We start from the raw sequence: 24,325 nt of genomic DNA, 5'->3' as shown, positions 1-24,325 counted from the left end.
TCACAACCGTTATTTTTATGACAAATCGATAAGACAATAGGTTTAAGGACCATGGAGAAAGAGCTCAATACATGGAAGATAGTTATTATTTACTCCACCCATTGTCCGCACTACCAGGTGGCAAATTCTGCCTCAGGTAAAACCAGACCAATAACACGCAAACTTGATGCCAACGTCAAAAGGGGGATGGGTCCTAATTAAAGCAACCCCAGAGTGCTCATTACTACTGGCAAATCTTAGGATCTGTTTGACTTATTTGTTTCTTTTGAGGGGCAGAAGTAGCTAGGTTTGTTGATTTTTAATGGAGGTACTGGGGATTGAACCCAGGACCTTGTGCATGCTAAGCACACACTCTACCACTGAGCTATGCCTTCCCCCTAGGGTTTGTGAGATTTAACTGAGTTGTTGGAATTGCATGAGATCATTCACTTTCTGGTGTGCCTCCAGAGAGGGAGTAACCTCTCGCCATTTACCTGCCAACCTCAAGCAAAAGTTTGCTCATCTCTACTCTGTTCATCACTTTTCTCTCTCATCCATTCTTTGAGCTGATCTCCCATTAGGTTATCATAACTGAAGAGATAACTGTGACTAATTCTGGGCGTGGTACAGCACCTAGCATATCCTTTGTATATTATGGATCACTTAAAAGTAATATTTAATTGATATTTCTCATTACTCATGTATTCATTCGGTTATCTAACAAGTAATTTATTAAATGCTTACCGTATGCCCGATACTATTTTATTAAAGAAGACACTATGATGAGCAAGAAACTTAAGATCACTGCCTTACTGGTTGGTATTCTAGTGGGGGCAACAGCAAGAAAAAATAATAAACCAATAATTAAGATCATTCAAGACAGTGAAAAGAGTGTTAAAAATACTGTTCTATGGCAAAACGATAGAAAATGCCAGGGTGCTGGGAATGTGGAAGCTGGTGTTGATTTTTGTAGACATGTAAAAGTTCATCTTTCTGAGGAGCCATTAGAATAAGCAGAGAAGATACAGGATGAGATAGAAAAAGTAGGCATGGGCTAGATCAGTTAGGACTTTGGAGGCCATGGTGAAAGATCTGAATCTTATTCCGGTTTTGCTAGGATGCCACTGGAGTGTTTCAAGCAAGGGAATAACATGACTTGATTTACACTTTAGAAAGAGCACAATGGATAGAGGGGAGGGTGATAAAAAGCTTTTGCTTTCAAGTGTGGTAGATAGATATCCTGTGGGGACAAGTGGATTCAGAGAGACCAATCTGGAGGAAATCATTGCAATAATCCTGGCAAGAGATGATGTGAAATTGGTGATGATGAAGATGGAGTGATGTGGTGAGAGACAACAGGACTTCCTCATGGATTGGATGCGGGGAGAGTGATGGAAAGAGAAATCAAGGTTGATTTCTGGAGTACTGGCCTTAGCAATTGGGTGAATGGTGATGCCTGTTACTAAGATGGGGATCACTCGAAGAGTAGCAAGTGTGTGAGGAGAAATCAGAACAGCACAAAGTATGAGATACAAGCTGATTCTGGGTTAGGCATTTTGATTAAGGGGAAAAGAAATCTCATATTCCCCAAATTTCTGATATCATGTATTATAATATTCGATTCTAGTGACAGTTTTCTGCAACTTGCCAAATTGTACTCCACGTAGCCAAGTAAGTTTATTGCTTGAATAATTTCCAGAGACTGAAGAAGATGCTCTCCTGCATTTGCCAATTTTGCTCTCATTTCTTCCTGAGCAGATCTACGAAGGATCTTGCTACTCTCTTTGTGAACCTGTGTGTCACTGCGGAGACCCATGAGGTCTCTGCTCTCTGGTTCCTGTGGTATGTGAAGCAGTGTGGGGGCACGACCAGGATCATCTCAACAGCCAATGGAGGGCAGGTACCCATTCATACCCACACCGTTCCTACTGAAATCCACCACTGCCTAAATGAAAGATTGGCATCATTCTTTGTGATGGCAGGCTTGTGGCTTTTAGAGCTTAATCGTAGCAGCTCCAAGTGACTTTTGAAAGGGACAGCCTGTTGTTAGGTACCCCATGTGACAACCCAGTGGCCAATGTCATTTGAAGATTAGACTTGTCTCTTTTTCTGTACTTTTGCAATTTTCCATTTGGCTATACATCCGATTTTTATTGGGTAAATTTGTAAGAGACCATTGGATGAACAAAACTGAGTACTTCTCAGAAAACCCAGCAGAGAAAGTCTGAAAAGCATTTTTAATTTAAAACACACACACCACATGGAAGTCATTCATTCATTGCTTCATTCATTCATTGCCTGCTTCCTGAGCACCAGCCTCGTGGAAGGCACTGTGCTAGGCACAGTAGGAGATGGATTCGAGTTCTTAGATAATCTGCTTGATAGTCATTTTCCTTTCCTCCCCATCCTCCTTCTCCTTCCATCGCCCTCCTTCTTCTCCTCCCCTGCACCCTTTTCTTCCTCCTTCTCCATGACCTCCTTCCTCGTAGACCTATTTGAAGCCATCTTTTTCAAAATTAACTGAGCTGAAAATTTAGGAGGCAGTCAGTTCCACCGTGCACATGACCCTGCGGAACATTTGGCAGCTTTAGCAGGGCTTGGGTTAGGTGGGTGCAGTGAGGTGAAATGACCTCATTGGCCTGCAGAAAGAGCAGGTACCTGGCCCAGGGTGAGACAGCTAGCCTGCCACGGGGAGTAGGTGGGCCTGGGGGTGGGTGGGCCAGTGAGGTTCTGAGCCTGAGTCACAAGGAAAGGGGAAACAGGTCTAGATGTGCTCACACAAGGGCTGGTCCAGCTCTAAGGAGCGCCTCACCAGACTTGGCAACCCAACCAAAGGATGTGGGTAGGACGCGGAGCAGGGGCAGTGGCCAGGCAGGTGGGACATGGGGGTCAGGCTGAGGAGAGGATACACAGTGGAGTTTGGAGCCTGAGAAGCCACAAGAACATAACCTGGAAGGTGACTGTTAGAAAACCTGTAACTTTGTCGAAAGCCAGCCAGCATTCGTTAGAAAACAATGGTGAAAGACGCCATTCCCAAGCGCCAAATGAAATCGTATCCATCGCACAGTAAAGATACGTGCGGAAAACTAGCAACTTAGCACTTCATATCCCTTCCTATATTCCCTACCCACCTCTGGAGTCCTTTTTTCTTTCCAGGAGAGGAAATTTGTGGGTGGATCGGGTCAAGTGAGCGAACGGATTATGGACCTCCTTGGAGACCGAGTCAAGTTGGAGCGGCCTGTGATCCACATTGACCAGACAGGAGAACACGTCTTGGTGGAGACCCTCAACCATGAGGTGTATGAGGTAACCAAGAGCCTCAAAACTGGGGGGAAGAAGCCAGAGTCCCACAGATAACCAGAGCTTAAGTAAAGCTGAGAATATTCCAGACTTCCCAGACAAAGCCTTGGCCAAAAGTGCAAAAGCTGCCTCTATCTGAAAGGAAGGGAAAGAGAACATATATATATTTATAAAATAAATCTATAAAAATAATATTATTATCGCCCCTCTGTATTGGGCTCCTATATAAGTAGAAAACCAAAAAAAAAATTTATTTGATAAATATCAAGTGCCTCCTATGTGCTTGGCATTATTCTAGGAGGTGGGAACACAGCAGTGAACAAAACAGATAAATTCTTTGCTTTCATGTAACTTACATTCTAGTGAAGGCAAAAAGTCATAATCAAATATGTAGTTCAAATACTGACTATGCGAGATCGTGATAAGGAAGAGGGAGGGGTGTACCAGAAAGTGGGATGGGACAATTGGTCATGCAATTTTAAATAAGGTCATCAAGGAAGTCTGAAGCTTGAGTCCAGAACCCAAAGAGGTGAGGGATTGAGCCATATGGCTCTCTGGGGAATCGTTTTTCAGGTTGACTGAGCAGCCAGCCAGTGCAAAGGCCCTGAGGCAGGAGCAAGCTTGGCATGATGAAGTAACAGCAAGGCAGTCAAAATGGTGAAATTAAGAGGATTGAGGGGGAGAGTAGCAGAAGATGCGATGAGAGATGTGACAGGGGTACCTTTCATGGATGACCTTGAAAGTCACTGTAAGGAACTTGGCTTTGATTCCAAGTGTGATAGGAAGTCATTGGCAGTTTTGAACTAGGGAACAATAAAAGCTCATTTTGATTTTAATAAGACTCTTCTGGTTTCTCTGTTAAGAAGAGATTGAATGAGGGACAAGGGTAAAATAAGGAAGAAACATTAGGAAAAAAGTAAAAACAACCCAACAATGTTTAACCCTGCTGTTTTCCTTCCAGGCTAAGTACGTGATTAGCGCTGTTCCTCCTGTTCTGAGCATGAAGATTCATTTCAATCCTCCTCTGCCAATGATGAGAAATCAGCTGATCACTCGTGTGCCCTTGGGTTCAGTCATCAAGTGTATAGTTTATTACGAAGAGCCCTTCTGGAGGAAAAAGGGTGAGTCCTTTTCTTTGGCAGAAGATCCAAGAAACTTGGTGCAAAGTCACGTATTTGCATGTAACTGTTTTTCTTAGAATGCTGGATATCAGACATTCATCCAGGTTCTAAGTACAGTTCCATCAAATAAAGTACATTGACACAAACTCATGGAATTAACTTCCCTTTAGAATATGATCAACTCTTTCTATAATTCAATATAAAGTTTACTTAACTCTTTCACAAAATCTTGTGAAAATGAGTTATTAACATTTTCTAATACAGGTTTTTAAAGTATGAATTTATAAAGCCATTCACAAAGGTGTGGATTCTGAACACGTGTGTGAGTCATGAACACTTGAAATGTGATGAGTGAGACTGAGAATCTGAATTTTTCCATTTTATTTCATTTGAATTGCTTTAAATTCAAATGTAAACAGCCAGATGTGGCTAATGGCTACTATATTAGACAGCACAGTGCTAGAGTCTTACCATATTTACTCTCATCACATCTACTTTTCTTCCAAGAGGGGACCGTGTAAGAACAGTCAGTAGCTGGGACTGAGGGCGAAGGGAAAGATGCACTGAAATGAGGAACCAGATGGCAGAGAGAAGAGGAAAGTTGTGCTGGAGGCAAAGGGAGGAAGGTTTCATATTCTTACCTACCCTTTTCTGCCACATGGCAGCCTCCTAATTCTCCACCTTTGCAGGAAATTCTGTTTAGGACGGTTATTGGATTGGTGCATCCATTGAACAAGTAATCTACCTTTTGCAAAGGACAGGGCAGTGACCCACCATGAAGGACTTGCTTCCTCGCGTGACCCAGGTCACCCGTTTGAGGCAGCTGGGTGCTGGCAAGTAGATAAGGTTTAGGACCTTGGAATAGAGATGTTTTCTTTTAATGACTCAGAACGCCTTTATTTGTGGAAAATACCTCTAGCTTTCCTTCAAGTTAGCAAATCTTTAGCTTAGGGCTGCTGTGTGCCTGGCAAGTTCACTGTTAGGCAGTAGCGTCAAAAAGAAAACCCAAGTTCTCCACTCGCAAAAGGTTGGGTCTGACTTGATCCTTATTATGGGCCTTGAATTATGCTCTAAAAATTACTGAGGATGTCAGAACCTCCCCCATAGCATTTTCAGTTTCTTTTGTGTTACTATATTAATGTATTTCTGCAACTAACCATTATTGAGTACCTATTGTACAACCTTGGGGATTCAAAGGCATATTTCCTTGCCCAGAAAATCCAGACTTTGTGGGAAGACGTCCATGTAAACTAATAATTGCATTACAATGTGCTGAGTACACTGTTGGCAGCACCCAGGCTATTATAGAAACACAGGGGAGGGCTCCCAAACTCACATCCAATGTGGTGCCTCCTTTTTAAAAAAAAAAATTACAGAAGTAAACTTGTTCACTCTAAAACTTTCAAAATATAGAAGTGTATGAAAAAGGTCCCTCACCTATTGCCACGCCTCCCCCTGCCCAGGGAATCACTGTTGAAAGTGTAAGTTTGTTATCTTTAGAGATTCATCGTAGACATAAGTGATACTTTAAATATATTGAGGGAGGAGGGTATAGCTCAGTGGTAGAGTGCCTGCTTAGCATGCTTGAGGTCCTGGGCTCAATCCCCAGTACCTCCCTTAAAAATAAATAAACCTAATTACCTCGCCCCAAAAATAAAATTTTAAAAATAAAATTTAAAAAAAAGTTTAAAAGTTTTTAAAAAATTAAATATATTGTACATCTATATTGAAATATATAGACTTTCAATGTATATTGAAGAATATGTATAACATTGATGTGAAAATATAATTTTAAATAAATGTTATATATTTTCCCCAAACCACTATTTTTTAAAAAATACACATTATGCTGAAGTTTGCTCTTTGCTATTATTAGCGGTAAGCTATAGATATTTCTCCACATCAGTTACATTTTAATCCCCCTCATTTCGACAATTGAATAAACAGTATTTCACTGTAGGCTCCATGAAAATGTACCCAGTAGCTGTGCTTATGATAGGTGTTTCATTTGTTTCCAAGTTTTTGCTCTTATACACTACACTGCAATAAACAGCTTCCTTCTTATAGCTCTGCAGATTTGTATGGGAGCATTTTTCTTTTTTTGATAAATTTGTTAAAGTGAAATTACGAAGTCAACTGACTTGGGTAGACCAGCTAATAATATTTTTTAACTTTCTGCCAGTCAGTAGGGGAAAATATACCACTTATGTCTCATTTGTAAGTTTCATCATTAATAAGGCTTCGGAGTTATATTAAATCATTCTGTAAATTATCTGTTTATCCTGTGCTCTTTACATTTTTTTCTGTATATGTTGCAAATATTTTTTCCCAGTGTACCAGTTTTTAAAAAATTGTTTATGCTGATTTCATCCTACTATGAAATATATATACATGGGGCTTTTCTGGACCAAAAATTCTTTTCCACTGTTCTTTGTTACTGGACTCCAAATGTTTTTTTATAGCCCTATGTGTTAAAAATTAAACATCAACTACCACTGAATATATTTATTTGTAAACTATGCACATGGACTACTGGATACAATGTTTTTATTACAAAACATACTGGACACTTTTGAATAGCTGAAATTGAAAAATAAGAATTTCTGATGTCTTTCTCCACTATCTAGATGTGTAATCTAGGTGTGTGCACCCTACTTTGGAGAACACAGATTTCTAGTATCGAATCCTATGGTAACACTCTACTATGTGAATCCCTGTGACTTTACAATATGTTTGATATCTGGTAGGATATTCTTTTCTTGTAATTTTGTCCTTGGTAAATGTCAATTATTCTTCTAGATGAATGTGATCATTTTCTCGGAACTCCTCCTTCCACACTCCCACACTCAAGACACTTCTATTGAATTATTTTATCCTGAATATTCCTCTTTATCGCCTCCCATAGCTACAATATCTTCTCTTTTCTCCCTCAGGATGTCACTTGCCACTTTTGGGAACATTTCTCCTACTTTTTGTGCCCCCCCCACCCCGAGAGTTCCTTTGTTTGTTTGTTGTTAGCTTGTTTCTTCGTTTGTCTTTTCTTCTTTTGCTGAAAGTCTTTGTTAGATGTCTTCTAAGAGTGAGGCAGGACCAAGGTAACCAGAAGTCCTTTGTGCATGGGCGGAGCTCCTGAGCTTTCTACCTACAAATGATAGAGGTGCTACTGATGCCACATGGTTTGTCCTGGCATGAACAGGATGCTTCTCTCTGCCCCTTGCTCCTTCACTTCCGCCCAGTGCAGCTGCGTGATGCCGAGGTCATCTTTGCTCTGTGAAGGAAGTGTCCAAGGAGCCCCTCCACCCAGAAAGCAGGGCCTTCACCCCAGCCAACCTGGTGTCCTCCAGGAGCCCTCTGTCTGGTCCAGCTGACCCCCACGTGACCAGTGTACCCTTGCTTTTTTTAAATTTTGGAAAGGGAGGTAATTAGGTTCATTTATTTATTTAATGGAGGTACTGGGGGTTGAACCCAGGACCTTGTGCATGCTAAGCACACGCTCTACCACTGAGCTACACCCCCTCACCCCCATGCCGCTTGCTCTCTTCTCCTACCACATCCTGTCCCATTTGTCTCCTCTCTTGCTTGTCTTCTTATTACAAAGTGATTCCTTAGCTGTTTCCCTTGTATTCTTAAATCTTCTTGAGCTCTTGGACAGACGTTAACCATTTCTTCTTCCCATATTTCATTATGTTTTTCTCAATGATTTTTCCTAGCCCCAGTACACCTGAGGAACATGCAACTGCCCCTCCATCCAGTGGCTAACTAGGGCATTGATTCTCAGGAATGTGAAGTGGGGAGGGTCGTGGGAGGAGAGAGAGAGAGAGAAGGAAGTGCAGGTAGAAACCAGACGGGTGCGTCTGCTCACATACAGATCGGGGCAGTGCGTGCCCTCCAAGTTCTTTCTCTGTTCTTTCCTCCTCATTTTGAAACCCTCTCACTGGATTTTCTATACAACATTTATTCCAAGGTCTTCCGCCATAATTTTGTTCAAACAACCTCGATCTGCAAGTAAACGGTAGAGCAAGAGGAGTGATACACTGTAGTAGCATATTCTTACAGCATTTCAAATTCTGCCCTGACATTTTCGCCATTGCTCGGTCGCATTCTTTTGTTGAAATGACATGTATTTTGTTCTGGAGGGGAATGAGAGGGGCGCTTTTGTCCAGAATGAGCTGAAATTGTTTCCCAAGTTGTTCTGTAGGTCCTGTTTGAAATAAGGGTTTGGGATTCTGCATTTGAATTATCCATGTCCTCTCTGCCCTGTCTTCAGCTAATCAAGATCTAGTTAGCAAAGAACAGGTGGCTCCTCATAAAATGTGAATGTTCAGTCCCTCCGATTTTGCAGGAATGGGCTAGCGTTTCTTTTACACATCTTTGGTTTTATCTGATTTCTTGTGAAAGAGGAAAAAGGGGACATGCTTATCAATGGCAAGGAAAACAAGATTTCATGAAATGGTGGCCTGGATTAATTCATAATATCACATTGCTTCTTTGCAGAGAGGGGCTTACAGTTTGAGCTTTTCACAATGCTGGCTACTTAGCCTTCCTTTTGACTTTCAGTTTGGTTTGCCTGCATATATTTTGAATATATTAGCTTACTTTTAGCCTTTGGGCTTCTCAAGTTGCAAAAGGTGTGCTTCATTGCAACTGTTTTGGGTAACTTGATAGGGTGATGAATATCATTTTCCATTTTGCTCTTCTCCAAGATTACTGTGGAACCATGATTATTGAAGGAGAAGAAGCTGCAGTTGCCTACACGTTGGATGATACCAAACCTGATGGAACTTATGCTGCCATAATGGGGTAAGGCATGGTTGTGGTGGTGTGGGTGATAGTTTATGTTGACAGTGTATCCCATGCTATTCATAAATGTGCCCCAAACTTGGTTCAATCATTTTTTAAAATTGAAGCATAGTTGATTTACAATGTTGTGTTAGTTTCTGGTAAACAGCATAATGATTCATTTATATATATATATATATATATATATATATATATATATATATACACACACACTCTTTTTCATATCCTTTTTCATTATAGGTTATTATAAGATATTGAATATAGTTCTCTGTGCTATCCAGTACAACCTTGTTGTTTGTCCATTTTATATATAGTAGTTAGTATCTGCAAATCTAAGACATGTAAACAACCTAAATGTCCATCAACAGATGAATGAATAAAGAAGATTGGTATATATATTATATATAGGAATACTACTCAGCCATAAAAAAGAATATTCAATAATTTTTTTTTGTATCCATCACCATCATTCTCCAAATCCAGCAGTAGAAAAAAACATTGCTTAAAAAAATAATGTCTTCCAATGAATAAATACTTGGAAAGGAATTAGAAAATCAATAATATTTTAAAATTTGTTATATGAGATTTTGTTTGTTTGTTTTGCTTCATGTTTAGTGCCAGGGGTTGACATACTCTGGTAAGCTATTTTTTTGTGAAAACATGATATGAAGATTTGACTTACGGTGTTTTATTAAGAAGGCTTCTTGTGGAGGCTGTGTGGGCATCTATGGTATTTATGTGGAAAGCTGAGATTTTCCAGTTCCCACCAGAGAGGAGCTAAGACCAGGCCAGTTCGCAACTTGGGAAGGAAGACCAATGCAGATGGGGATGTCATGGGGGCCAGAACTTGGCCCAGAGGCAGAGGGGTGGCTACCCAAAACAGCCAAAATTGAGATGGACCTTAGAATATGTATGAGTTTATTTCAGAGAGAGCCAAGGGTCAGAACAGGGAGATCAAAGCCAGTTGTAAAGTTGAAGGCAAGCATAGGGCTAGAAATGGAGGTGGATTCTAGAAGGCTGGGCATCAGGGAGATGCCACCATGAAGATAGATCCTAAGAGCAAGGGCTGGATGAAATTGGAAAGTCTCAGACATATCTTAGATAGGCATTTGAAACCCAGTATGTATTCCTATTGACCGCCAGTCATGTAGGGGGAGTTGGGTCACTCATGGTATCACCCTAGGCAGAAATGATGGCCAGTCATTTGTTTTTAGTCCCTCGAATCCCTGAAGCTAGAAGGTATCTTTTAGTGTCAGGAATATAACACATAAACAGTAAAACATCAAAAGTTAGACAGTGTATAATTTGTTTCTTCTGGTTGACTTTTAACTTGTACACTAGGCACATGTGTCGGTGTAGAAATGAGGCCAGGAGGAAAGCAGCCATTCATTTCCCCCCTTTCTCTTGTTTGTATATTTTAGGTTTATCCTTTCCCACAAAGCCAGAAAACTGGCCCGTCTTACCAAAGATGAAAGGTAAGGGAAAAAGTGCGTTTTCTTTCTTCCCTCCTTCTCTCCCTCCCTTCCTCTGTCCCCTTTCTTCCTGCCCCTCTCCACACCCCCTCTCCCTTTCTTTCCTCCTTTGCTTCTTTCTACAGACTTTCAACTTTATTGAACTTTCTGACTTAAAGACTGTTTAATACGATGAGTATTCCCAGCACTACCTGTCCATGATGTTACTTACAAGGGTCTTGTATAAAGACGCAGTGCTGGTATCTTAAGAACCAAGTATTCAAAATAATATTTATTGAGTTTATTGTACATAAGATACCATGCAAAGAGCTATGGAGAATACAAAAATGGATACAGCCCAGGAGCTGAAAATTGACTTGGGGAGGAGATAACCAGGAAGACAAATGACTGCATTGCAGGGCAGTGTGCAGTACATCCTTCATGAATGATGTGTAACAGTGACAGATTGCAGGTACAAAGGGGCTTGTTTCTCTGCAGGGGGCAATTTCTCCCAGTAATTCGTATTCACCGCTACCAATTTTCTATTCCCACACCACGACTCAGAGCCCTTGAATTACATTATGACACATCCCCTCTCCCCATTAGCAGGCTGCTTTGTGACTATTGCCACCACTGCACTTGGCCCTGGGCTATGGAGGCGTCACTGGGCCACTCACCTAACAATGTCCCCACTAGAATATTCAGATCCATGAAGGTAGGAAGTTTTGTCTGGATCGTTCACTGCTGGATCTCCAGTGCCTGGGACAATGCCTGGGACAGATCTTTTCCCAGTTTATCTTTTGAGCATATTTACGGCTTCTTCATTTATATTATATTATATTTATACTGTATATAATATATATAATATAATATACTGTATAGTATATTATATTTCTACTGCAATATGATTTTAACTTTTTATGAAGTTTTAACTTATTATGAAGTTAACTTTTTATGAAGTTTATCAGTTTGTAAAATCATCACTTCTGAAGGGTCTATCAGGCATAGAAAAGACTTTTCTATTTCAAGATTATTTTCTAAATTATCCATTTTTTCATTACTTTTCTGATTTCATCCATTATGTGTAAATCTTTGATCTTTCTGAAATATATTTTGAAGGAGTCACATAGGAGTCCAGCTTTGTTTCTTTCACGGGTAGCCATTTGTCTGAGGGCCATTTTATTGAATAATCTGTCTTTTTTGTCATGGGTTTTAAATGCCCATCTTTATGATTCTAAATTCCCTTATGTATTTGGTTCTATTCCTAAATTTAATTTTCTCTACTCTGTAGAACCATTCCTCTACTTATGCCAAACTAGTCCATTTATGTAAATACAAATTAAGAAGAAAAAAAGAGAGAGAGAGAGGGAGGATGGGAAGAAAGAAGGAAGGAAGAAAGGATGGGAAGAAGGAGGGATGGAACAGAGGGGAGAAACGAGGGGAAAATAGACATTTTCACATACCTTTGTTTGTAGAAAGAGCTCCTGGATTTAAAATCATAATACTTTTGAAAATCATTGGCCTTAACTCTAAATCATCTGTAAGATCCTCTTTAACAATACTATAAAAATCAGAATGGAAATGGCTATAAGCTTATACTTTAATTGACTAATTATAACTTTTGGCTCACATCCCATTCACCCATAAAACTAAATATCTTAAGAGCTACCATTTATTGAGCATTTACTATGTACGAGTTATTGAATTGGGAACTTTCTATGCCTTATATCAGCTGCTCACAAACTTAATCACCTGGAAGGTTTGTGAAGACCCTTTGCTGCCACTGCTGTCTCTGAATTGGCAGGTCTGGGGCGGGGCCTGAGAATTTGCATTTCTAACAAGTTCCCCAGATGATGCACCTGCTGCTGCAGGTCCAGGGACCACACAGTTTTACCACCATTAGTGAAAACCTCATGCCAGCTTGTTGCTAAAACTAAAAGTCAGAGAGCTTAAGTAACCTGCTCAAGCCCTCACAGCATGCAAGAGGCAGAATCCAAATTTGAAGCTTTTCCTGCTCCACTTTGCCCATCGCTTCTCAGTGGGATGGGGGAGAAAGCGGAGTGAGCAAGAATCCTGTCTCGGTCCTCCCAGACTCTCCAGTGCTTAGGAGGTTGACAAGAGGTACACAATGTTTTCTTGAGTGAATGAACAAATTGCCATGTGCCCCCAGTGATGCAGACAATGCATCACTTTTTTTCTTTAATACTATTTGTGACCTCATCAATTTCCAGTGTTTGAACTAGAACAAAGCGCCTTGTTCTGAAAAATTGCAATGAACTTTCCAGTGGATGCAATAGCTTGGAATCATTTTGAATGAGGGGCTACTATGGATCTTGCACTTTTTCTTCCTTCTTCATTTTCACTTTTTTTTCTTTTCCTCTTCTCTTCCCATAGGTTGAAGAAACTTTGCGAGCTCTACGCAAAAATCCTAGGCTCACAAGAAGCTCTGAAGGTCAGACTGCTTCCCAACCCTTTTTAAGGGAGAGAGATCTTGCTTTGTTGTCCAGGTCTTGCAGGGATGGATTCATGCAAGTGGGGTGCTAGAGCTCATGTTTTTCCTGATACACTCTCGAAAGTGTCTACACAGCTGAGCTGGCCAATTTATGAGTTGTCCCAGAGAATATGGGCCCTGGCTGTGCCTCTGGCAGCCCCAGGACCCTGCAACACTGTTGTGTTTTAGGTAGTGCTATCCTGTCCCCGAGTTCAGAGCACTTCCTGGAGCAGGAAAGACATGCCGATGGGCTCAAGCTGAGCCCCGTGGGCTGAATTTCCCAGGCACTTTTGCAAGTAGCCTGAGGAAGCTGTGATCTTCAAGTGGAACGAGTAGTTCCCCTCCCCCACACCAGGAGGCTGAAGGCGGGATGGGCGGGGTAGGAAGGCAGTGTGATGGGGGCATTCCGTGATGGTCAAAGGGCCAGATGTGCTCAATAACCAGTATCCACAACCACTTCATCAATATTGAAAACGAAGGATCGATGTTCTCGTTAAATTCACCAGACTGCTGGGTCTTTAATGTTTTGACCTGGATTCAATCACCTTTTGAGAACGAAGATTAAATCCAGTTATCTGTGACGCAGTTGAAGACAATGGAGACCAATGTACAAATGAGCAGCTAAAGCGCGAGAAAAGTCTAATGAAGGGGCTAAGAGTGTTTAACTTGCTAAGCCTCTTAAATCCAAATCTCTGCAGGGCACGCCATGACCTAGTTGAGCTTCATCTCGTTCCTTGAACGCTTATTTCGCTCAACTTTGCAGTGGCTCCCTAGTCAAGTGGTTGTGGCTTTTGAATTTGTCATTTTTGTTCATCCTTTTCAAGCAAGAGCCATTTCCCCCGTGCTCATGATAAGCGAAACACATGCTCTTGAGGATTTGGGGAATTCTTTCTCAGCAAATGAACAAGAGTGACTAATTGATTAGTTTGGGAAAAAAAACATTATCATCCTCAGGAAGATGTTTTGTTTCTTTTTTCACTTTCATAGGCCATTTCACAAGTTTAAGTGTAAGCTTAGCCTCTGGGCACAAGGATAGTATGAGGGAAGTAGCAAGATCAAACACGCATACACATTAAAAATACATCATTTCACAGCTGCAAAAACTGCCTGGTTTTTTTGTTTAAAAATGCTGTTCAATTATCATACTAAGTGAAGTAAGCCAGAAAGAGAAAGAAAAATACTGTATGATGATATTACTTATATGTGAAATCCAAAAAAACGACACAAATGAACTTATTTACAAAACAGAAACAGATTCACAGACATAGAAAACAAACTTATGGTGACTCAAGGGGAAAGGGCGAAGGGATGGACAAATTAAGAGTATGAGATTAATAGATACAAACTACTATATATAAAATGGATAAACAGCAAGGTCCTACTGTATAGCACAGGGAACTATGTTCAATAGCTTGTAATAACCTATAATGAAAAAGAATATTTATATGTATAACTGAATCGCTATGTTGTATACCAGAAAGGAATACAATGTTGTAAAGCAACTCTACTTCAATTCAAAAAAAATGTAAATGCTGTTTAAGATATTCCACCCTGTTAAATACTCCGGCTTTTTTGAAGTTATGTTCTGAGACACCCTCAGGCTGAGGCAGTGTGTAACTGAGGTTCTTCCAACAACCTATGAGATGATTGTCTGGGGAACCCCACTGGGAGGCAAAAACAGTTGTTCTCAAGTTCCAAAAAAGTTGATCATTTTGAATGTGAGAAAGTCTCTTTTTCTAAGAAGAATATGGACGCTTAATTGCTGATGATAAAAATGAGTTGGTCCTGCCCTTGTTTGCTCTCGGCATTGAGAAAGGTACTAGCTTTACTCTCGCTTTGGTGTCTGTTGTTTTGCGTTCTGGGAGCAAAGGAAAGCAAAAGATGCAGTCCAACCTTTCTTCTGATTGGCTGGCTGGAAACAGCAGAGAAGGATGCTCACAAGGTGGTTGTCGCCCTCAGATGCAGAAAAGGAAGAGGGCTGGGCATGAGACATGGGATCACCGCCAGAGGCCGGGAGCCACTTACACCCTTCAGATGGGGTCTTGTGATTTGTAAATTGGATGCATTACAAATGACTCTATGAAGTCCCATATATGACTGCAAATTTTTTTTAACATTTTTTATTGATTTATAATCATTTTACAATGCTGTGTCAAATTCCAGTGTCCAGCACAATCCCTCAGTCATTCATGGACATATACACACTCATTGTCACATTTTTTTCTCTGTGGGTTATCATAACATTTTGTGTATATTTCCCTGTGCTATACAGTGTAATCTTGTTTATCTATTCTACAATTTTAAAATCCCAGTCTATCCCTTCCCACCCTCCACCCCCCTGGTAACCACAAGTCTGTATTCTCTGTCTGTGAGTCTATTTCTGTCCTGTATTTATGCTTTTTGTTTGTTTGTTTGTTTTTGTTTTTGTTTATTCGATTCCACATATGAGCGATCTCATATGGTATTTTTCTTTCTCTTTCTGGCTTACTTCACTTAGAATGACATTCTCCAGGAGCATCCATGTTGCTGCAAATGGCATTCTGTTGTCAGTTTTTATAGCTGAGTAGTATTCCATTGTATAAATATACCACCTCTTCTTTAGCCAGTCACCTGTTGATGGACATTTAGGCTGTTTCCATGTTTTGGCTATTGTAAATAGTGCTGCTATGAACATTGGGGTGTAGGTGTCATCCTGAAGTAGATTTCCTTCTGGCAAATTTTTTAAACAAAGTATCTTTCCAAAATCTACTTTTACACTTTTTCTCTTAAGACTTGCCATGTTGATTTTATTTTTTCAAAATAATGCTTAATGATAACACTTATGTTCAGCTATTTTAATAAAGAGCTTGAACTTTGCAAAATCTCAGCTAATTTTTTCCTATTCATGGCAAAAACATTTTTCAGACCAATAGCTGCTTGCAAGTATCACCGTCAGCAAAACCATCTACATCCCACAAAAACATTCATTCCTTTTTAAAAAAATGTTTTTTGTTTATTCTTTATTGTTTTTGTTTTTGTGGGGGGGTAATTAGGTTTATTTATTTGTTTGTTTATTATTTTTTTGATGGAGGTGCTGGGGATTGAACCCAGAACCTTGTGCATACTAAGCATGCACTCTACCACTGAGCTATACCCCCCACCCCAAAAACATTCATTCTAATGAAACATTCATTTGTCTAGCTTCTCGTAACAAAGTTGACTTGCCCCGCAAAACATGAATCTAGTCATTCTTTTTCCTTAACTGACATGTTGTTCAGCTTTTTTCCTCCTTTGACCACTTTAATAAGTATAAATAGTTTTTTAAACTTGTCTTGAAACCATTAGGCACTAAAAACTTCTTAATAGGTAAGGCCAATTTAAAAATGGAGCTAGACAATCACAGTTTATGAACAGTACCTGAGACATGAATGGACCAAGTGAGAAAACTTTCTAAGTCAGAATTTCTTAGAAGTTTATTAGCAAGGGCATTTACCTGCCCAAAGTCGTATCTCTAAAAACATCAGAATGATAAGGCTCTATTTCAGACATGTATTGGTTGTCCAGTTGATTGGGGCTGTGTTTGATTTATTCTGAACTAAATCGTTTCCTTTTGAATCTCCTTTGAGCTTTTGTCACTCTGCCTTGCAGCCGGTGCACTATGAAGAGAAGAACTGGTGTGAGGAGCAGTACTCTGGGGGCTGCTACACCACCTACTTCCCCCCGGGGATCATGACTCAGTATGGCAGGTAGAGTCAAAGCGTGCTCAGTGTTAACTGAAATTCCCTGAACTTGAGTCCCTAATTCTAAGAAGGTTCGTGTAGCTCTTCTCCCCTGTTTCTTGTAAAAGCTGAGCAAATCCCCAGTTTCCTTTGTATCTCGTTAATCTCACTAAGGAAGTCATTCTAATTCTGCTCAGTGAGAGGAAGTGATGTGGCAAGTTCAGTGGTAGAATGACCAGGTGGGAAACTGGGGGCATGTGTCTCCTTGCTCAAAGCTGGTGAACCATGGAAAGATCTGTACATGACTGGGCACGTATAGTCCCTCACTTCATGTACTCGAGGCAAATACTTATTTCACCTCCAGTGATGTCCGTCCCTTCCTTCACCTGTAAGCTCTTGGTGCAGGAGTGAGCTTTGGCTTTCATTTTATTTTGTCTGTGACTATGCAAGAATTGGAGGAACCTATAAACATTATTCCAAAATTGCCAACATGCTTCCTGACGTTTACAGGCTGAAGAAACTGATCCACCTTGGTCTTTGTGGGAGAGAAATTGACCAGCCTTGGTCTTTGCGGGAAGGCTCTCCTCTGGCTCTCTGAGACTGACCACTTTTACTTCTTTGCTTTTGTTTCAAGGGTTCTACGCCAGCCAGTGGGCAGGATTTATTTCGCAGGCACGGAGACTGCCACACACTGGAGTGGCTACATGGAGGGGGCGGTGGAGGCCGGAGAGAGAGCAGCCCGGGAGGTAGGGCCTGGGGGTCATGGGCTGAGGGGAAGGAAACAAGCCACGGGCCTGACCCGTCTGAGATCCTGGAGGCCAACTCCCATTAACCCCCATCCGAAGGACCATGAAACACCATTTTAACAGTAGTGTCAGGTGAAGTGAACACCTCAACCCAAAACTAACAATGAAAATACCTAACCTGTCACCCAAGGTAAAGAGGCCATGGGGCAAAAGACGGCCGTGGCTATACTTAGAGATAAGCTAGGTCTGATATTACAGAACCAAACATGTTTCTACTAGGACTCAGAACTCATTTATATATTTTCCAGCAATTTCTCTGATGTCATCTCTACTTTTTATTGATTTTTTTTTCCTTAACGGATTGAACCTAGGACCTCATTCATGCCAGGCATGTGCTCCACCATGAGCTATACCCCCACCCCCGATCTCATCCTTATTAAGGCATGTTCACAGCTCCTAAAATTCATGGTGAGCCTAATGATTGAACCCTTATGCCAGAGATGAAAGACCTTTTGGATCCTTTTAAAGGTTCAGTGGCTTTTACCCTGGTGTTTTTGATGGATAGCCCAAAAGACATTGATAGTCTTTTATTTAAGGAGAAGATTAGGTGAAAGATGGTGTCATTTTTCTTATTCACCGAGATGCTCTTTTTCAGATCCTGCATGCCATGGGGAAGATCCCAGAAGATGAAATCTGGCAGCCTGAACCTGAGTCTGTGGTAGGTTATATTTTATTTCATGAATTTAAATTTCTTTCCTCTAAAAACAATTATTCGCGAATTGAACATGCTTGTATCTGTTCACATACCTTTCTCTAAGTGATTCAACCCATGAATGTTTAAAAAGATGCCATGGGTTAGGGGACAGGTGAGAGATTTAGAAGAACTTTGATAAATTTGTAGCTGTCACATCCATTGCAGATTATTAAGGAAAAATAAATTATTTTTTGGTCAGACGAGACATTATTCAGAGAGTTCTAGACATATTAAGAACTCAATAAATGCCTGTTGAATAAATTTCTAACCTGGTGCTAGGAAGGAGGAAATGAAAGGAAGATATGTCAGCATCCCCTGGCTAGGGGTAAGGGGGTAGAATGAAACAGAGCAGATTTCAATTAAAAATGCATTTTCAATATACCTATCATTTTGTAATAAAACCCCAGGAAATGTTCCTGACTGGAAGGAAAGATACAGAGAGATAGAGTGAAATGTACTGTGAAGGACAAAGGTCTAAAAGGTCAAAGTTATTCATCTATCAGGTGTGAAGTCAAAAAGAACAGCCCTGCCACTCCAAAGGCATTCTCTTTAGTGCTTCCAGCACAGATGGGACTGAGGAGTGAGTGGACCACAGATTCATTCACTCAACACATACTTATTGTGCACCTGCTGTGCATCAGCCGCTGGGATAATGGTACAGCAGTGCTTTCACAGAGCTCAGCGTGTGGTGGGGAGAACAGATGATCACCCCAAAGCATGAGGGCGGTGAAGATGAGACACACTGAGAATGTAAAAAGAGGGAGTCAACTTAGCTTGGGGAGGCTGGAAAGGCTCTCGGAGGAAGTGAGGTGTAAACTGAGACTTGAAGTTAGTAGTCAGAATGAGTCAAGTACGGAGCCAAGGGGGAATGGAGATGAATGTTATGAGCAAAGGGAGTGTTCTGTTTAATGGCCTAGAGGTTGGCCAGACTGGGTCAAGTTCAGAGAACCAGAGGAAATACACTTTCTGGAGCAAAATGCACAAGCCCTGTACTGACACCAAATGTTCTCTGAACCCAGGATGTCCCTGCGAAGCCCATTACCACGACCTTCTTGGAGAGACATTTGCCCTCCGTGCCGGGCCTGCTGAGGCTGATTGGATTGACCACCATCGTTTCCGCAGCTGCTCTTGGCTACCTGGCCCACAAAAGGGGGCTACTTGTGAGAATCTAAATTGGGGGGCATCTGTAGCCACAGTCTCTTCTTATTCTACTTGGTGTGTGGGTTTGGGGAAAGAGTTGTAATAAAGTTCCATGAAGACACAAAGAATGTAGAGTGAGGTGGGGGCGTGGAGATAAGTCAGACTTCCGACCACAGGAAACACACTATCTCTTTCTCCGTTTTGATCCCTGAGTATTGTCTCTTACCCAGCCTAGCACTCTGTCTCACCCATTTCCAAGTTTACTGGCCCCAGAATCTTTACAGTAGTTAAATAGGCTAGTTAAGGTCCTTGCTGTCCTCCCATACACCTTGCCCATGCACACAAAAAATCTAGTTTTTTCCCACCTCTGTTGCTTTGTGCTTGTCCTTCTTATTACCTGTAATGTCCACATCTTCCAAGTTCTCTGCATTTGTCCTTCGAATCCTGTATTGTTATAGCTGGAAGACCTTAAAGACCACCTAGTCCTTACTTTCTATTTTAGAGCTGAGCAAACTGAAGCTGAGAAAGGTGGAACTTAATTGCTCAATGTCCACAATAAGCCACTGATATTTGGGGGACTAGAACACAGGTCCACTGCTTTTCCCGTCTCCTAGGATGAATTTCCCAATCACCCTCCTCCCCTCCTTGCCATGGTCGCCGATGGTGTCCCCTTGTGCGGGTTTACTAAGTCATTCTGCACTACTCAGATGCTACTCAGTATATATCCTTAAGTCTTACTGTCTTGTGCAGTGTGTCTTCTGCTCATTTTATTTTATTTTTTTTGATGGTAGGAATCTTGTCTTTTCTTCCTTTTGTACCCTGCCTTGTGTCTGGATACAAAGATCAGTACACGTTTCGAATAATTAAAAATAAAGTTGATTGACCAGATGTCTGTTGTCTTTTCTTTTGAAGGTAATGACTTTCAAGGTTTTAACAGATCAAATCAAGATCCAGTGTTAAGTATATAATTGTGGCTTAAAATCATTTAGTCAAAATTTCCTTGGAGCTCAGATGATGCGTGCATTTTGATTGTGTGACCCATTATGGGTGGCCTCTGTGTGAGCACTTGGGAAATGATTTGTAATGATATGATAAGGATGCTAAAAGACAAGATTCCTTGCTTTCACTGCCCTCCGCCAAAATAGGCTGTCAAAATAATTGACATATTAATAAGCAAGATGCTTTAACTATTAAGATAATTATAATATTTCAGTTGACCTTTCATATTCCTTATTGGTGCAAAGCTTTTTACTAGGTACATTTATTCATTTAAAACTACAGTTTCACAGTCCATTAAATCCTATTTGAACTACTTTTTAAATGAGATCATCATTTCAAAGTACTCATACCTCTCAACTCCCAAGGTCAGTTTTTATCAGGAGATATTTTAAATCCACAAGTGACCATTCTCACATGCTCCTTTAGAAAATGAAGGTTATGTTTCTCAGCATAAATGAAATTTAAGAAATCTCCCAGGGTCAATCAATAATAGTATTTCTGATTTTACAGTGACATTTACATTCATGAATTTGTAGGAACTTGAGAGACTAAATGAGGAAATTAAAGAACACACTAAGACTTCTGTAGCCATTTTGTTTTTTGAATCTGGCTAGGAATATAATGTATTTGGCAGAGAAGTGTCTACGTGATCATGCACCCTTCTGAAACAGTGCGCCACACCCCGAGAGTCATCATACTGCTAACTAACTCCAACACAGCTAGTAAGAAAGAGTCAAAGAATTGCCTTCTCCGGGAATCTCCTGGACCACTCATCCTCCAACTGGGCCAGGGAGCCCTTTTCTTTGTTCTCCCAATGCCACGTGCCTAGACCTCTCATCCTGCACTTACCGTATGATATTGCAATTGTGCCATCTTGTTAAATGACATGGTATGTGATGCCGAGTTACATTAGCTATTAGCTACCAAGGTAAATCCAAGAAAGAATCAGTTCTCATAACAGCCAGGCCCAGAGCATATAAAACTATGTCATAAGAGAACCAGTCAAGTAGGAATATTCAGGAGCCCCTTTCCCTCCTCCCTTTCTACACCCAATCCATGAAATCCCAGATTCACAGTTGGCAAGCTAAGCAAGGAGTAAAGAAGGAGGGGAAGAGTTAACCACAGGCTCTTGCAAGATGGCGCAACAGCCCCTGAAGCTGGTCCTAAGTGCAAGAGGGGAGAAATCCGAACTCTAAATCGAGTTTGGAGATTTGATTATTCCACAATATTAGACATTCAAACTATTGAATTGAAGCCGTGCCTTGTGACTTAAGAAAAAAACCTTAGGATTGGCTCTAATTTAAGAGTGATTGATAGAGTCATAGACCTGCCAGGGTTTTTCAATAAGGAGGGCAGAAACTTCCCTCACTGAACAGGTTTGAATGAACAATGGAAGATAAAGTTGTGATTTCTATACATCTTGTTCAGTGAACTGGTGTTATTGTCACCTGTTTTTTAGAACAGAGGCTGTCTTCTATTCATTTTTTAATGTTCATCTTTCTTATCTCTTATGGTGCCTAAAGCATCATAATGTCTCAAAAATAAATGAATAGATTCCTGTAATTTTCATTATAAGTCTGGATTTGACAATCCCATTATACCTACTCTTTTTAAAAAGAAGGTATCTAGCCTTCTTTTGCAGAAAGCTAATTTTCATTTTTCCTCATATTCATTTTGAAAGTATCAAATGTCTTCTTGACTATATTTTAGTTGAAGTAGCACTAATAACTGGTTGGATCCAGTTTTTGTTTGTTTGTTTGGGCAGGTGATGAGATTCAAGCAATGATTCTCAATTGAGGGTGTATGATAGAATTACTGGGATGATTTGGAAAGACCCACACATCTAAGCTTTACATGGAGAGTTTAATTTGGCAGATTGAAAAGAAGGCAAGTATGTTCATAGACCTTCTCTGTGAAGGTCTTAGCCAAGTGCTATTCACCAACTATTATGCTTCAGGGTAGGCTGAATCACTAGTTCAAAGGTACAACAGGGCTTAGACAGGTGGAGTTGAGTCTTTCTCAGAGACCTGTTGCTCTCTGCCTCCATTCTCTTTTAGCTACTCGGCTATGTCGGTGTGAAAAGAAGATGCTCATGAAAGACTTGGAATAGAAGGAAACGGTGCTGCTCTATGAAAAGTATGCATTAATTCAACAGATTAAAGTGTGAGACATGTTTCTTGGGTCATAAGAACTGCTTGACTAAATAAAGGCTATCTTGATTGGAAGGCATGGGTGTCGTAGGCTGGGTCCTCCTCAAAAAGCAGAACCTCAGACAAGGGCTTTAAAAATGTCATTAATTTCACTCTCCAGGAGAATTTGACCAATGGGAGATAAATACACCTTTCTGAGATGCATTGTGCATGGCTCCTCAGAGGGTCCCTGGCCACACTAAGCCACGGTAGCCCACAGCAGTGACCAGTTTTATAACTCTTTTTCTTCTGGGGAGCGGGCAGGCATTGAAACCAGGACCTCATGCATGCTAAGCATGTGCTCTACTATTGAGCTATTACCCTCTCCTCCTCCCCGAACAACTTCCCCTTGGCTTTTCCCCCTGCCCTATTTCACTCTTCCTGATCCCACTTCTGCTCCCTGAGATCACTTCCTTAACCTGCTGTCAACATGTTTTCAGTAGTAGAGCTCATAGCTCAGTGGTAGAGCGCCTGCCTAGCATGAGTGAGGTCCTGGGTTCAATTCCCAGCACCTCCATTTAAAAAATAAATAGACCTAATTATCCTCCCCGAAAAAAAAAATGTTATCATTGGGTTTTAGGAAATCAAGGAAAAAGTCCTGGAGTCTTGTAGGGGCAGTGAGAGGGAGACCCAGCTGTCTCAGGGTCTCAGATGGCCTGGCCTCGAAGCCCCTCAGCCCCACAGCCCATCCCTCCTTTCTGGCCTAGTCCTCTACCTGCTCTTCTCCTCTTCTGCTGTTTGATCTCTGGTGCTGCCAAATGCTCAGACTCTTAGTCTAAGGGCAAGGCTGGGTTTCAATAAATATAACTCCTTCTGGAGGGCAAAGCTCAGTGATGATGTTGACCCTGTATGTTTTAGAAGCACTCCAAGGACAGAACTGTCTTCAAAATAATGTCTTCTAAAAGCTGCTTAGAATGTTAAAACCAGGAAATAAATGTGTCTTTAAGTGAAATAAGAGCCTCCCTGCCAACTCCCTGCATCCCTGAACTTCCTTTATTTTAGGTGCCCAATGCCACAGGTGCTACGTAAGCAAAGACAAAGTAGGCCATGAAAGGAGCAGTATAGGAACAAGGCACACAGAGGGGGCTCTAGCCATTACAGGCCTCTCCCCAATGACCATCTCTTTTTTTATAAAACACAGAGAGACTCACAGACATAGAAAACAAACTTATGGTTACTGGAGGGAAAGAGAGGGTATGGAGGGATAATTTGGGAGTTTGGGATTTGCAGTTACTAACTGCTATATATAAAATAGATAAATAACAAGGTCCTACTGTATAGCACAGGGAAATACATTCGATACTTTGTAATGGTCTATAATGAAAAAGAATATGAAAAGAAATACATGTATATGTGTATAAATGAATCACTATGCTGTACACCAGAAATTAACACAACATTGTAAATTGACTATACTTCAATTTCAAAAAAAAGAAATGAGCAAGGCAAGGGGGTAGAGAGCCATGTGGCAGTGGGGGATGGCTATAGGAAACTGGATGATCAGGTTAGGCTTCGCTGAGAAATTGACTTTTAAACAGTGATCTAAATGAAAGGAATGAAGCATGATGCGGTTTGGAAGAAGAGCATTCCAGGCAGGAGAAACAGTCAGTGCAAGGCCCAGAGGTGAGGGTATGGTTGGAGTGTTAAAGGCATAGCA

At 40.9% G+C, this 24,325-nt stretch overlaps 1 protein-coding gene and 1 non-coding gene across 2 annotated transcripts in view; one reads left to right on the top strand and one right to left on the bottom strand.

The window, feature by feature from the left end:
* MAOB (monoamine oxidase B) overlaps positions 1-20,368 on the top strand; it is a 91,030-nt gene extending 70,662 nt beyond the window's left edge. The window contains exons 6-15 of the mRNA XM_006213398.3: positions 1,738-1,879; positions 3,136-3,285; positions 4,241-4,400; positions 9,104-9,200; positions 10,622-10,675; positions 13,046-13,103; positions 16,770-16,867; positions 17,475-17,586; positions 18,242-18,304; positions 19,360-20,368. Coding sequence (XP_006213460.1) covers positions 1,738-1,879; positions 3,136-3,285; positions 4,241-4,400; positions 9,104-9,200; positions 10,622-10,675; positions 13,046-13,103; positions 16,770-16,867; positions 17,475-17,586; positions 18,242-18,304; positions 19,360-19,512 — 1,087 coding nt within the window. The 3' untranslated portion in view covers positions 19,513-20,368. The remainder of the gene's footprint in view (positions 1-1,737; positions 1,880-3,135; positions 3,286-4,240; positions 4,401-9,103; positions 9,201-10,621; positions 10,676-13,045; positions 13,104-16,769; positions 16,868-17,474; positions 17,587-18,241; positions 18,305-19,359) is intronic.
* TRNAA-AGC (transfer RNA alanine (anticodon AGC)) lies at positions 7,845-7,916 on the bottom strand. The gene has a single exon. It is a non-coding gene; the product is annotated as a tRNA-Ala (tRNA).
* Positions 20,369-24,325: the final 3,957 nt, after the last annotated feature.

The sequence above is a fragment of the Vicugna pacos genome, chromosome X, assembly GCF_048564905.1.
Source record: "Vicugna pacos chromosome X, VicPac4, whole genome shotgun sequence".
Lineage (NCBI taxonomy): Eukaryota > Metazoa > Chordata > Mammalia > Artiodactyla > Camelidae > Vicugna > Vicugna pacos.
Note: the sequence above shows the minus strand (reverse complement) of the source record. Positions and strands in the feature narration are given on the sequence as shown.